General features: G+C 40.3%; 2 protein-coding genes across 2 annotated transcripts; one reads left to right on the plus strand and one right to left on the minus strand.

Moving 5' to 3' along the window:
* The first annotated feature begins 801 nt into the window (after window positions 1–801).
* On the plus strand, window positions 802–3,076 carry LOC111328679 (uncharacterized). The gene is made up of 3 exons (XM_022933157.2): window positions 802–890; window positions 1,022–1,204; window positions 1,913–3,076. The coding sequence occupies exons 1-3, from the start codon at window positions 854–856 to the stop codon at window positions 2,467–2,469; spliced, it is 777 nt and encodes a 258-aa protein (XP_022788892.1). The 5' UTR covers window positions 802–853; the 3' UTR covers window positions 2,470–3,076.
* Window positions 3,077–3,113: 37 nt separating this feature from the next.
* Window positions 3,114–14,048, minus strand: LOC111328732 (coiled-coil domain-containing protein 191). The gene is made up of 15 exons (XM_022933220.2): window positions 13,843–14,048; window positions 13,722–13,757; window positions 13,369–13,471; window positions 12,481–12,723; window positions 12,006–12,172; window positions 9,867–10,090; window positions 8,965–9,139; window positions 8,114–8,304; window positions 7,658–7,925; window positions 7,024–7,516; window positions 6,483–6,565; window positions 5,069–5,170; window positions 4,587–4,883; window positions 4,302–4,456; window positions 3,114–3,557 (listed from the first exon to the last, which is right to left on the minus strand). The coding sequence occupies exons 1-15, from the start codon at window positions 13,897–13,899 to the stop codon at window positions 3,407–3,409; spliced, it is 2,745 nt and encodes a 914-aa protein (XP_022788955.2). The 5' UTR covers window positions 13,900–14,048; the 3' UTR covers window positions 3,114–3,406.
* Window positions 14,049–15,267: the final 1,219 nt, after the last annotated feature.

The following is a 15,267-nucleotide window of genomic DNA, read 5'->3' on the forward strand; positions in this document are numbered from 1 at the left end:
AAAACGTTTAGTGTGCCGCCGCCTGATACGAAAACCCAAAAACCCAATGGGAAAAATGGGAACGTATTCCCCATCCAAATGCAGGCGCACTGACCACTGGGGGTTAGAGGTAAAAAAGCTTAATTACATGCAAGATAAAATTTAACATAAAACTAGGAAAGTTCGAGAGCTGAGATGAATACATTACAAATGTCAAACCTTAAATACAACGTACAACAAGACTCAATTAACGCCATAGCGGCCCACGTGCTAACATACCAATAGGAAAATATTTACATTCTTTGTCACTGCCACTTACAGTTTAGTTCCGCCGAATGTAAATACATTTGATTACCTATTAATATCGTGGGTGACAAATTACGTTCACAACCGTAATTGTTTTTACTGGTTTAAAATCGAAAACCGAGAACATGAAGGAGAAAACAGTTCCCGTTTAAACATACATTATTGTTAAAGTTCGTAATTTTCTGAGTTTCTTCACAAAAAATACTTTTCGAATTCCTCGTGCCTGTTAATAATTTTCGGCCGCTTCTTTTAATTTTGTAACTTCTTCAAGGGTCACCGTCTTAAATCTCGACGCCATCTTGGCTCTGATCGAGATACAAGAGATGTTACCATGGCAATTTTGTAATTTCACATGTGAAATTAAAAATTATCGCTGAAATTTCGCGCCAAAATTAAGGAGTAATTTGTCATCTATGATATTAAATCAGTTTCAGTTCTCCGCTGGCGGACAAACGCGCGAACTGCACGCTAGCCCGAATGTCGCACAATGCAACGTCAGAGTAGCGCGAGCAAGAGTAACGGTCGAACAAAAATGACTTTGACTGCCAAGATTTTGTAGCAAAGTGAAATGAAAAGTGGGAAAGTCGCTAAGAGAAAAACTCTTTGTAAGTTGAAAGATCTGTCAAACATTGCACATAATGATTTGATTTGGTTCATCTCTGTTGAAGTGAACTCTAGGGAAAACTGACTATAACGTGATTTATACTTTATACAATCATCTTTATATTCCGTGTAGCTAAGGGAAGTCCTAAAAAGTCTAAGAAACCAGGAAATGTCAAAGGAACACGAAAGAAATTTCAAAGTTCCGGTAAAGTGAATTCAACTCCGGCGGCAGAAAACACCATAGAAACAAAATGTAGAAAGCCGAAGACGTCAAGTGTAACAGAAGGTTCAGCAAGTGCTGAGCAAACAGCTGTAGGTTAGTTCATTGCAAGATACTGTTTTGTGGTCTTACTCAGCTATAGAATTCTAGTTTTAACCTTCCTTTATTTCTTGTTACAACGATATTTTTTATGAAGGCCTGTGTAAGGAAAAACAGATTTGAAATTTTCGTCATTGTTTTCTTAACTTATTGTTCAAATAGTTTGTCTTATCTGTCAACACATGCATGGGGTGGTCGAGCCACACAAAACCGTTGTAACACAAAACTCATATGCTAGAATGCCGGGGTCATTTTCGCTGATTCATAAGGTTGTTCGGGTTGCTTTGCGTTTAGCAGGGATCATGGCTCCCTGCATTTTCAATGAAGTAACGGGCTGCACACACATTCAGTGTGCAGAATCACATACCCCGTGAAACAACGATTTGCACCTCCGACACCGACAGATTTGAAGCCCCCACTCTGTCTCCCCCCCTCCCCCAAAAGAAAGTCAGGATGTGGCTGCAGGAGTTGGACAGTTGGGAGTAGCATTTGCGATTAACTCGCATCCTGTGTGAAGAGAGAAAAAGGATATAAATCATGCGCGCATTTAAGCTTAAAGTTTACGGAAATGGCTGAGTGGGCCAATGACAAAATGAATGGAAGGGAAATGGCATCCGGTGCCAAGAATACCGAGCAAAATGAGAAATTGACTCATATTCCTTGTTTTGTTTTTTTATACCAACAAATCACCGTATTATTCTTTAGACGAGCGCCGTCTAAGAAAGCTGAAGGTTTACCTCAAAAGCGTCTCATACAACGGTTGCGAGGGTACGAACCTGCCAAGCCTGAATGACCTGTACCAGGACCAGTTATTTGTGGACGAATTCCCGTGCAACGAGCTTTCGAAACCCGTGGAATTCAAATGCAACCCTACGCCTTTTGTAATAGCGAGCTGTTTCAATAGAGCTCAAGCGACAGACAACAGCAAGAGCGGAGGATACAAAGGTACAAGGAGGGCACCTAGAAATCAATATGTCCCTTCACGGAAAAGAAGTACAAAGAAATCTGACTTCACTCCGATAAACTCGCCACTAAAACACTCGTCACCTTTCATGGTAACGCAAATGAAAACCATAAGGGCTGCTATTTCAAACCCAGTAAACATAAACATACATTTCAACGAAAAAGGCCCAAAAATGGAGAATAGAAAACCTCAGAGGGAAGAGAAAGAACCGAAAGAACAAAAGGAATCAACGCTTAAATTGTGGCGGAAAGGAAGAGAAAAGACCAAAAACTTGATATCACCGCTTGGTAGTTATTGAATTGAAGAAATAAAATAAAACACATTTAAACTTCAGAGTAAATACTTCCCGTAGATGTATGTCATGTAATTTCTATCTCAACCATTAGAAGGCAAATCATTTAATCGTACATTCCTGTAATCAAGTAATTCCTGTAATCAAGTTTAATGTCTTTGCGTGGGGCATGGTTGCCCATATTGCCCGAGCCAGAGGCTCATATAATCGCAAGACAACACCCACCCATCCCACCCCAGGGGAGAACATCCATCACACAGTAATCTCGTGCGTGGGAAATTAACGTCTCCTAACCCTAACCCTGCAAGAGACGGGACCTCCATTTATTCATCCCTATCCGAGAAGACTAGAATATCTAAACCATTTCTTGATGTTATAGAAAGGCAGCATATTCTTCTCAATTATTTTAAGACCTTGAGTGTTGGTCCGGCCGGGGCTCGAACCCTCGACCTCCCGCACATCAATCCAGCGCTCTATCCATTGAGCTAACCGGCACGCGGTTTCTAACGAAATGTTTCCTAGGAAACCGTTTTCGGGTTTAAATGGGTCGTAATGGGAATTCTGATGATGGCAACGATAAGAGAAGGTATCTTCACCGCTAGAGATTAATAAAATGGAGGGTTTTGTACATCCACCCAACTATACATCAGTTCGCAAAAGTAGAACGCGGTTTTTTAATATTTAACAGTAAGACCATAAACAAATAAAAATTTGAGGGCTACAGGAACAGTTAAATACTCCCATTCGTTCATGAACGATTACACCGCTTGGATATATTTTTTTGGAGATGTATTGTTTGTTAATTAAAGAAAGAATTCGAGCGAGACTTTGAATCCAAGTTCGCGCCCCGCCGCCAGACTATCAGGAAAAAGTCTTGGTCCTGGCTTTGCGTGAACAAAGATGTGGAAGTCTGGAGAGAGATCACGTGGAGCTCTTGAAGTGATCAAGGTGATGTTTCCGTTAACGACTGAAAATCAGGCAGCCATGAGTGGACTCTTTTCCTCAAATCCGCCCTCCTAACTTCCTTTTCTCGTTCTGATCTCAACATTGGTATGTACTTTTTCCAGTAGACCATCGCGAGTTTCTTTAATCGCCTAAGAATGAAGCCGAAACATCAGCTCAAAGCAAAGATATTGCTACTGACGCTTGAAAATAGCGCAGGAAAACAAGGATCCGTTGGCACACATGTCAAGAAAAAAGTGTGGGAAGACACACCCGATTCGCCTTTAATCTACCGCTTATAACCGAATCTAATTATTCTCAAATTACCGCATACATGCTGATAAAGTAGGCCCTATTTACCTACCGAGATTAGATTACCGAGAACAAAACAAAGGCCAAAACAAAAGAAAACAAAGGAAAACAAAACAAAGGAAATGATCTCAGAATGTTTTTCTGTTCTTTTGGCAAGGTTCAAGCGAAAGAGGAAAATTCATCGCTTTTACATCTGGTAAAAAGAGATCATGGATAAAATTGCACGCGTGAAGATTACTGAAGAACAGAAAAACATTCTGAAATCATTTCCTTTGTTTTGTTTTCCTTTGTTTTCTTTTGTTTTGGCCTTTGTTTTGTTCTCGGTAATCTGATCTCGGTAGGTAAATAGGGCCTACTTTATCAGCATGTATGCGGTAATTTGAGAATAATTAGATTCGGTTATAAGCGGTAGATTAAAGGCGAATCGGGTGGAAGACATCCATCCGCTGCCGCGCACGGTTAAAAAAAAGAATAGGACTAGTAACCACTACAACAGAGATTAACAAACATAAAACTGAAACGGACACAAAACTAATCCATAAGTTCAATCAGAAATCAATATAAGGTATTTGATGAGCTTTTACCATTCATTGTGTTCCTCGGCTACTTTCTCCTTTTCCCATAACAGGATTTGTTGCTCAGTAACATAATCCTGCCAATATCTGAAGTATTTTTTCACTAGGTACGAAGAACAATAATCTTCGGCGACCAAGTGCAACCTGACAGCATGCTGGCCAAACTGCAACATACAGAGCAGTAGTTTAATTGTAGTCCTGACCAAAGGTGCAACCGAAGCATACTTTAATTCAAACTAAACAATCTAACCGAGTTTTTAACCGAGAAAAAAACCTGGGTTGTTGTTTTCTAACCTTTCTCCACTGTCTCCACGTTCTTCTCAATAAAATATGTTGGTGCAATGCTTCAGCTGCCTTAAGTCTCTCTTCATTCGCTTTTTCCGTGAAATCCAACCACGGATGGAAACAGCTGGTAAGCAACATTCTGTTATGATGTAACACTGCACGTGACAAGTTTTCCCGCGCCGTCTCTACGAGATGTCTCCAAGGTGACAAGCCGTACTTTTTCAGGATGACGTACGTGTAGTGCTGGGTTGCTATGGCAATCTGCTGTCGGTTATGTTCTAATTGTCGTTGTTTTTCTTGCTCTCGCTGTAACAAAGGGACAAGAGAAGTCTGTATATCGCACATCCATGTTCAAATGACAAATTCAAGTACAAAAACGTTTGTGTTATCCTTTTTTTCAGAGCGCGAAATTCCTGCAGTGCATTATCAAAGATGACAAACAGTAGCTGATACACAAACCACTGAGTTAAAACAAATTACGAGGTTCTCACCTCTCTTGCGATACGTTTCTCTTCTCTTCTCTTTTGTAACGCTTCTTGTTTCTCGGCAAATAGTTCTGCCTCTTTACGCTCTTGTTCTTTTTTGAGAAATTCCTGCCATTATGGTAATACTATGTGTAAGCATAAAAAAGCTGAAAGAAGTTTGAAATGCATAACACAATCTTTCACACGTGACAAAATAAGTCATGCAGGAGGAGGAAACATTTTAACCAGGTGTTCGTGGGCTCACATCAGTCTTGTCACACTCATGAGCCGTACAACCATAAATTTCTCTTACGGGAGCAACCATCACTTTTGAAATCATCTTTGGACTTTTTGCTCGTTATCCGGTGTTCACGACGGCAATAAAACAAAGCTAAGTAACATGCTGTAAACAGTACACCAGTACACGTGAGGGGGGGGGGGGTGACTCATCCCGTCGCAATGACTTACCACGTGCATCAAACTTCACCTTTTACACTTCAATATCGGCATCAATATTCTCATTATTGTTATCGATGCATTTCTCCCGGCATGGACAAGAATAACTTGATCAACGATCAAGAGTTTTTTCTCCTGACTGTTATCGATGCATTTCTCCCGGCATGGACAAGAATAACTTGTTCAACGATCAAGAGTTTTTACATACATAGGTTAATTGACCACTCCCCATAGGGGCTTTTCAGGGCCAACACCCACCCATCCCACCTAGGGGAGGACATCCACCACACAATAATCTCGTGCGTGGGAAATTAACGTCTCCTACCCCTAACCCTACATGAGACGGGGCCTACGGTTTATTCGTCCTTATCCGAGAAGACTAGAATATCTATCCATTTCTTGATTATAGAAAGGCAGCAAATTCTCCTCACTTATTTTAAGACCATGAGTATTGGTCGGGCCGGGGCTCGAACCCTCGACCTCCCGCACTCCAGAATCCGACGCTCCAGAATCCGACGCTCTAACCAATACAGTACGTGATCATCCCCTACACTCACGTCACCTTAATGTTTGAGAATTCAATAATAATACCGTTCGGGGAAATAAAATGCTAGTCTCTATGGGGCAGGCTCGATTTCCGTAATCGAACCTATCTATAGTTTTGAAGACAGGGCTCGACACTAACGGTAGCCAACTAGCCACAGACTAGTAGAAATTCAGTTTTGGCTAGTGGTTTTCGATCTCCACAAGCCAGTTTGGCTAGTACCACAAACTTAAATTGTCATAACATCTAAGTTGTCACTAGCCACTTGGCTAGTAAGTTAAAAAGTGAGTGTCGAGCCCTGTGAAGTGCGAAAAGCACTAGTTCGCGCTACTCAGTGTCTTTCAAAGTGTTCAACTTCGTTCCCAGGGTCTCTCATCTTCCCGCCCCCCTGGAGCGAGAAAAGAGAGACCCTGGGAACGAGGTTGCAAAGAGTTCACCTACCAGTTTCTCCTCCTCCGCTTTCCTCTTTTTCTCGTCCAAAACTTTCTTTCGCTCTTGGCGTTTCTGAGCCCGTTCCTCCATGGCTTGAAATGAAGCCAAGTTAAATTAGTATTGGTCGTTGCTTAGATATAATCTAGTTATGAAATCATTATTCAAACTTTGTCGAGAGAACCATAATCAACAAGGTTTTGTCTTTTGATGCATTACTATCAAAATATGACTTTTACATCGTAATAATAATAATAATAATAATAATAATAATAATAAGAAAAAAAACATTGAGGATTGAAACGATAAAAGATAGAGAAATTACCTTTTTAAGGAGGTAATGTTTGCTTATTGTAAATGAGTCGAGATTCAGGTGAATTTGTTGACTATTTCATACTACACAGGCGAAGAGTACTTTTCACGTTGGTTTCTTGGCTCCGGGCTAGAGGCGATACTAGGGCGGGATATTCAGTCCTCGGTTGCCAGAATACATGTATGCTATCATAACATGATGCAAAATATGAGCCGTACGTCTTTGAGATTTACAACTTACCCAGATGTAACGGTCTTGTGGTTGGCTTCTGTGATTTGACAACGGCTTCTCGTGAAGTGTATTTATTAGGCACAGAGGATCTGCCATTGTCCAATGAAGCACTACTAACTGACCGCCCTGTTAAAACATGTTCTCTAGATTCCGTCTCTTGTGAATCAAGTCTTTCATCAGATTTACTCTTTGAAAAACCAGGATTGGATTTCTTATCTTCACTGTTCACTTTTTCTCTATTTTTATTTGTAGCATGAAGTGTTTCAATGTTCTCCACCTCACTGTAACTGCGTTGTCGATTTGATTTATTCCTAATTTCTTTGCCTGTTTGGAATTCTTTCCTGTGTAGCTCCTTTTTCTGTTGCTCGCTCCAAGCTGGTTTAATTATTGGTGGTTTATCACTAAGTTTAGTCTTTCTTGATGAAACCTCCTCTGTATCTTTAAGATTTGTTGTGGAATGTTTCTGGGTGACCATCCTTGTAGGTTGTGAAAACATTTCGTCCTAGCGAATAAAAATAACAGTCGTAATTGAATTCCATATCTAAATGCACCACCACTCGCGAATTAAGGTACGGTTTACATCCCCTTTTTCATTGTTGCCATTTCGTTCCCTAGATCTTTATGTCACCGCTGGAAGTCTTACCAGTTTCCTTGCAGTGCTTGAGCTCTGCACATCTTTGTCATCTTCGATGTCTTGAAGTTCCAGCCCCATACCAGTGCTTCCCCCGCGCTCACTCCACAATCTGCCAGTAGCTGCTGCCTCCAGTAACGCTGCCATCTTTTGTGTCTTTTTTTCGTGTTCTTCCTGAAGCTGTCTTTTTTCTTGCTCTCTTTTCACCCACAGTTGCCATACCCGAAGGTAGCGTAGCAACAAATGACGACGATGAAATTTCAAAGACAATTGTTCCTTCCTGAAACGTTAAGGAAATATTTTGCCGAGAAATTTCTGTTATGGGGTAAGGAGTTTACGGTTTGGTAAAATTAACAGAAAAAGATTCTTCCAATCAAACTTGAACTACTTCTTCGTATGGGACCAGTGGCTAAAGTTTGAGAAGGAGTACCTGGAAATAATCTGCAAGCATCGCAAAATTACAAGTACCTGTGCTTTTCTTTCATCTCCATGGTGATGGTTCGAGCCTCCTTATCAGATCTGATGTGATTAACATAGGCCAGCCATGCATTCCAAGCTCTGAGTTTACAACGCCAGTCAGACATAGCTTTTGCTTTTCCGATTTTGATCCTCTGTGATGCAACAACTGAATACCACGCTGAGAAGTGTCGCTGGAGAATCTGATATCAAGAAAAAGTGAAAATAGTGACACTGATTTGGAAGATAGTATATATTTTATCTCTATGATGTCATTTTACCAAATAAGGCCGAGATTACGCGTTCAAATTTGATACCGTAAAATATCGTGGTATACCGATTTGACCGCTGAGAACACAGAAAAAGGAGCAAAACTGGTTGCACTGGACGTAAAACCATTGAGAAATACTCGTTTACAAGCCTGTCATTTATCTTTTCGCTTCATCCAATCAAACTGAACACATTTCACAAGCTCTGCTGAGTCAATCAATAGCTAGACTGAGAAACAATCCTTTCTAATAAAACTGACCACATTTCACTCGCTTTCTGTGCTATTTAAGTCATGAGATGGCCTGAGCAACATTCCTTTTCGTCTCCCTTGATCCACACCGGAGAACTACACGCGAAGCGTGAGCCCCACGAAAGCACATTTTGTTCGCTTTCGCCCTATGCCATCGGGAGACTCCCGCTGAACTCACGCGTCTTCATTTGACCAAAAAGAAAATGGAAAAGACCGCTACGCTGGAGAGTCGCAAGCACACGAGATATAACACTGAAAAGATAAAGCAGGGTGACACTTGGCAAGTTTACAAACTCAACTGAACACAACAATCTTTTAACAATTTATAATAATAAGACTCTACCCTCAGACTGTTGCTAGCTTCTTGAGCTGCCTTCCTCTCCATCTGCTCCAGCAGCATTCTTCTCATTTCCTCTTTTTCTTCTGCTTCCCTCCTCAGCTGCTGCTCCTTCTTTTTCTGCTCTTCCTCAAGATACTGTCGAGCCAGTAATTCTGCTTCCTTGTCTTTGCGCCACTCACTATAAAACAACAGCAACAACAATGACAACAAATTTGTGAAAAGAAGTTAGCAAAATTTCAAGTGGAGATTTTTAAGGGAGACTTGATCTTGGAAAATATTCATTAACCCTTCAACCAACAGAATATCTATCTCCTTACAATCTCAATACAATATCAAGCAAACAAGCAATGAGAATGAAGAAAAATATCAAATAGGGAATTGTTAGTTGATCCAATACCAAATTCTCCAAACTGACATCATAATAGTTTTAACGCAGACAGCAAGGAGAATTACTAACAACAACTTGGGAGTGAAAGGGTAAGAGGTAATCACTTGTGGACTAGGCAGTAAAACATTTCTGGACTAACTAGGCAGTAAAACACTTGTGGACTAGGCAGTAAATCACTTGTGGACTAGGCAGTAAAACACTTGTCTTGATCTGAAATAAATATTTAACCATAGCTAGCATGTATTAATTTAAAACTGGCTACTAAAAAGTATTCTCTGGAGACCACTGTTCAACTGTAACAACTTGAAATCTGCTAAAATAAACTTAAAACATCATTCAGAACAGGATCACATGCAATTTGTAGCAATGGTCCTTACCAAACACAAGCCTTCACTATGGCATTTGCTCTGATAGCGTAAATTTAACAATCAGATAACACCAACAATCAGTGCCTGCTTGTAGTGGTACATTTATTGTTACAGAAGATTTTAAATCAAAGCATTGCAAGCCAGCTCACCTGTCTAGTTTTTCCTTAGTAACTTTCTTCTCCTCTTCCATAGCTCTGCGGATCTTTGTCATTTCTTTTTGTATTTGTTCCTCTTCTCTTTTGAGTTTTGCTTGTTGTTCTCTTTCCTCCCTCAGCAACTGCTGACGAGCTTCTGCTTCAGCTTGCTTACGAGCTGTGTGTTCTCTTCTTTTCTTTTCTATATCCTTCTGTCTTGCTTGACTTTTTTCTTTAACCTAACAAAATGTTATAACTGTGATGCATGAAAAAATCATGTGCATCTGATTGGCTAAAAACCAGTGCATTTTTCATGTAATGCGAGTGCAAAGTTGTAACCCAACTGCAAATTACAAATAGCATGCATGCGCTGTCAAAAGTTTGTCTGTCTTGACTTTCTGTGATGCTTCTTTCATTTAAATTATTAACAAGTAACAATATGATTTCTTGTGCAAATTGGTGTAAATAGGCACTTGTAAATTTTCTTAAGACTTAACAAATGGTAAACACCACAGCGTACACTATTGAGTTATGGATGCACGCGGGAGGTTGCTAAGCACGAAAGAAGCGTAAGAGTCGCTCGAGGCGACAGCCGAGAGCGACTCTAGCTTCTTGAGTGCTTAGCAAACCTCCTAAGTGCATCCATAACTCAATAGTGTACGCTGTGGTGTTTACCATTTGTTTTATAACATAACATTGATACATTGTAGCTAAAGAGTTCCCGTTTATTTAACAAATCTTACGCGACCAGAAAAAACAAGCGCGCGCGGAAAAATAGTCTTTGCATTTGCTCACGTCAGCAGCGTACACCCATGGGCAAATGGGGAACGCTAAATTGACCAATCAGAGCGCGCGCTTTACTTTGGTTATGTTATAATACAAATTGGACTCACCTGCAGTCTTGATGTATTTGAAAAATTTGCTGATGCTTATTAACACCAAATTACACTCAAAATCATGTTACATTACCTCTACTTATATTTAAGCTCTTAGGAGTGAAGTTGTTCATAACTCTCCCTTTAAGTGACAGGTTTCATATTTAACAATTAAGAAATGGTTAGCTTGCAGCGTGCAACCATAGAGTTATGGATGCATGTGGGAGGTTGCTAAGCATGAAAGAAGCGTAAGAGTTGGACGAGGCAATAGCTGAGTGTGACTCTAGCTTCTTGAGTGCTTAGCAAACCTCCCAAGTGTATCCATAACTCAATGCTTGCATGCTGCATGCTAACCATTTCTTTTTTAACATTGAGACTTTCAAACATCTTTCGTTTCTTGTTTAAATATTTAATTGTTCAACCAGCTGATTAAGCTCCTGCTCGTGCAAGTTCACAAATCTCAAGCTCTAAGCTGGAGACCCAACAAAAACCTTGAGCTCGAAATTTGGCAGCTCACAAGAATTATCTTCCTTATCTCCGGAAAAATCACAAAATTTGTCCGTATTTCATGAGCAAAATACCTACAAAAAACAGGAATTACGTTGAATGTAGTGGCAACATCGATGAAAAAGTTGCCGTGACAAAAAAAAAGCAAAACAAACTGACGTCAGCATGCAACCCACGGGCAAATGGATCGAGTGTATGAGCCAATCAGAGCACACGCTTTTGTAAAGCCATGTTATAAATAAATATGTCTCTTGTGTTTTAAGTTTTTTCTTGGACAAAACACATTAAAGTACATTAAAAAAAAAAAGAGTGACTGATTTTTCTTTGCGTTGTACCATGACATAGGAGTTACAACACTCTCCACAAAAAAATTACAGAAATAATGTCTAGGGGGGATGAGTGGTGTCTAGGTAAGGGAATGAGAGAAAAACTGGTGTGCCACTCCAGAGGTCTATCATCTTAATTGTTATGTAAACTATTTTGTTATAGATTTTTGTATCTCAAAACTACTGTGTAAATTTCCAGCACCAATTAAAATTTAAAAAAACATTGTTGGCTGGTTTTGAGTTTTGGGTTCAATAAAGAAAATTGTGAAATATTTTCACCAGCACAAGATAAATTTAATATCCTTATTTATGGCACAGCCAGCTTAACTTTCTTTCATATTCAAAACAATGATGGTTGTACAGTGGTGATTATCAAAAGATTATCATCAGCTTAAGATCACAACTTCTATTATTTTGTGACTGATCCATACTGGGAAACACTGTACCTGTTTATGTCGGAGCTCCATCTTGGGCCTTGGGTCTTTTTTCTTTTTACTGCCATCAAATCCTAAGTCATTCAAGATCTCTTTTTCAACAACATTCTTGTCTAACATGTCTCTCAGTATATGCTGAACTGATATCTCATCACTCAGGTCTTCGTCATATTCTGCACCTACAAGCAAAACAAACATGACAACTGAAGTCTGCAACCTGAAAAAATTCATTATTTTCTAGCAAAGCTATGCTCAAAGAAAAATTGAAGGGAGCCCAATGCTCTGAAACTGTAAAATCCAGGGTGCCCAGCATACGCTTTTTATGAAAAAACTAAGATTTCTGAGTCGCCTAAGAGCAAATTTAAAGTAAGGTCCCAGTGGCCCCTGGGTGCTGCTTGACCACAGTCCTGTCCAGCAACAGAAATCTTTAATATTATATATCTGCTCAGTTTAATACCATCAATCTTTCATCACAAAGATATCTTACCCATAGCATTAGGAGCCCGGTTGTTATAGTAACTGTTCCTTGTTGACCATTCAGGTGACTGTAAGAACTGATCTGGCATATCCCTATAATCACTGTGATAATCATCAGTAGCAGAGTTTCTAGTGACCTGTTCTAAGGGTTTGGCTTGCTGTGCCCACTTTTCATCCTTAAATTTCACTTCTAAATTAAAATGATCATCTTGGTGTTTCTTTCCATGAAGCCAAGAATCCAATAAATCTTGTGCTGCAAGCAATGGATGAAATAGATAAACCTACTCTGAGTAGCAGCTCTGTGATGTAATTTTTTTTTTCCCACAACAACTTTATTCCAGTAATCAGTAATCAATAATCAGTAATCAAAGTTTAATGTCTTTACATGGGGCATGGTTACCCATATTGCCCGAGCCAGAGGCTCATGTATGAAACGCGAGACAACAACCCACCCCAGGGGAGGACATCCATCACACAGTAATCTCGTGTGTGGGAAATTAACGTCTCCTACCCCTAACCCTGCAGGAGACGGGACCTCCATTTATTCGTCCCTATCCGAGAAGACTAGAATATCTAACCATTTCTTGATGTTATAGAAAGGCAGCATATTCTTCTCAATTACTTTAAGACCTTGAGTGTTGGTCTTGCTGGTCCACAGTAAATTGAGTTAAGCATTTTACAAAAACAAATTTCACTTTCTTTAAATGTATGGAAACATAGAGCGATAGAAATAATAATGAAAAAAAATTGCCTAAAGATAGTCAACACTGCAACACATAATTTTATGATGATGAATGAGCTCTAGATAAGCCAGGGATACTCATGGATATATTATAACAAAATTCTGGCCCACTAAGATACATCAGAAAAGAATAATAAAAAACACTGTTTTGCTTACCTTCCACCAATGCATCATCGTCAACATGGACTTGTTCCAGAACACTTTGGTAATTGTTTCCAAACACTTCCCTGGCAGCTTGACTTGATTCTCTCTGTACCCTCTGAGGTATCATCGAGGGAATTTTCGTATCAATATTGAAGATAGAAGTACCTTCGGGAATTTTTCGAGGACTCATATAACGGAAAGCTATGAGGATTTCTAAAATAATTAATGTGTGGTTGTGACAACACACATAGGCTCACTTTTATAATCCTTGAAGCTTCTTCAGTAGAGTTGCCGAGGTTTGCTCACGAACAGCAAGTAACATTCAAGGATTTAAAAGGTATAGAATACATAATTAAAACGTTTACCTTGATCCAATCCTGTACCTCGCTTCGTCCGGAGTACTGTTAGAAATGTAGACGTTAAAACTTAGGATTTGTTGAATTCAGAAAATGCACGTACACTTGTAAAGTGTCAAGTTATTCTCACCGTCTTAGGATTTGTCTGTCGGTTCCATTTAAACAGGTTTTGTCTCGCCCCTGCCATTACGTCTTCTTATAATCACAGCTAAAATTATAATTCACGTCAACAGATCGATAATATAGAAAAAGACACCAAAGAATATTTTTATAGACAGATCAGAAAGACGGATCTTAAACTTTCCGCCATTTTGAATATAACCCATCAAGCGCACTTAGCTAGGGCCCATTCTTCTGGAACTCGACTATAAGTTGACCAAGGGGTACCTGGTAAGGTAGGAGAAGGATGGTCGAGAAGAAAAATTATCTTAGAAGGTAGAAGGTAACTGTCTTTCATAGAAGTCTGTTTAACGAGCTAAAAAGAGTAGCACCGAAAGGGATATGTGCCGGCCGCCAGAGTCGCGAAACGGCCACCAGTGGCCAGAATCGCTAGACGGCCAATAGTGACCAAAATCTCCAAACAGCCTCTAGTGGCCAAAATCGGGAGACAGCCAGTAGTGGACAAAATCCCCAAACGGCCACAAGTGGCCAAAGTCCCCAAACGGCCGCTAGTGGCCAAAATCGCAAAACGGCCACTAGTGAAAAAAATCCCCAAACGGTCGCAAGTGGCCAAAATCGTTAAGCGGCCACTAATGGCCGAATTCGCAAAACGGCCACTAGTAGACAAAATTGCAAAACGGCCACTAGTGGCCAAAATCCCCAAACAACCACTAGTGGTCAAAATCACTAGTGAACAAAGTCCCCAAACGGCCACTAGTACACAAAGTCCCCAAACGGCCACTAGTGGACAAAATCCCCAAAAAGCCACTGATGGAAAAAATCCCAAAACGGCCACTAGTGGACAAAATCCCCAATCAGCCACTAGTCGAAAAAATCCCAAAACGGCCATTAGTAGACAAAATCCCCTAAAAGCCGCTAATGGCTGGAGAATATCCCAAAACGGCCACTAGTGGACAAAATCCCCAAACAGCCACTAGTAGAAAAAATCTCAAAATGGCCACTAGTGGAAAAAATCCTCAAACGGCCACTAGTGGACCAAATCCCCAAACAGCCACTGGTGGAAAAAATCTCAAAACTGCCACTTGTGTGCAAAATCCCCAAACGGCCACTAGTGGACAAAATCCCCAAACTGCCACTAGTGGAAAAAGTCTCAAAACTACCACTTGTGGGTAAAATCCCCAAACTGCCACTAGTGGACAAAATATCCAAACGGCCACTAGTGGACAAAGTCCCCAAACGGCGACTAGTGCAAAAAGTCTCAAAACTGCCACTTGTGAGCAAAATTCCCAAACGGCCACTAGTGGACAAAATTCCCAAACGGCCACTAGTGGACAAAGTCCCCAAACGGCGACTAGTGCAAAAAGTCTCAAAACTGCCACTTGTGAGCAAAATTCCCAAACGGCCACTAGTGGACAAAATTCCCAAACTGCCACTA

The sequence above is a fragment of the Stylophora pistillata genome, chromosome 7, assembly GCF_964205215.1.
Source record: "Stylophora pistillata chromosome 7, jaStyPist1.2, whole genome shotgun sequence".
Taxonomy (NCBI): Eukaryota; Metazoa; Cnidaria; class Anthozoa; order Scleractinia; family Pocilloporidae; genus Stylophora; species Stylophora pistillata.

Bases quoted from the DNA above. Each gene is read 5' to 3' on its own strand.
- LOC111328732 (XM_022933220.2), bottom strand. From the start codon at position 13,899: ATGGCAGGGGCGAGACAAAACCTGTTTAAATGGAACCGACAGACAAAT. The intron at 12,724-13,368 runs GTAAGCAAAACA...CATTGCTTGCAG, and splicing joins CGATGATGCATTGGTGGAAG to CACAAGATTTATTGGATTCT. The intron at 4,457-4,586 runs GTTAGAAAACAA...TGTATGTTGCAG, and splicing joins CGTGGAGACAGTGGAGAAAG to TTTGGCCAGCATGCTGTCAG.
- LOC111328679 (XM_022933157.2), top strand. From the start codon at position 854: ATGAAAAGTGGGAAAGTCGCTAAGAGAAAAACTCTTT. The intron at 891-1,021 runs GTAAGTTGAAAG...TATTCCGTGTAG, and splicing joins CGCTAAGAGAAAAACTCTTT to CTAAGGGAAGTCCTAAAAAG. The intron at 1,205-1,912 runs GTTAGTTCATTG...ATTATTCTTTAG, and splicing joins TGCTGAGCAAACAGCTGTAG to ACGAGCGCCGTCTAAGAAAG.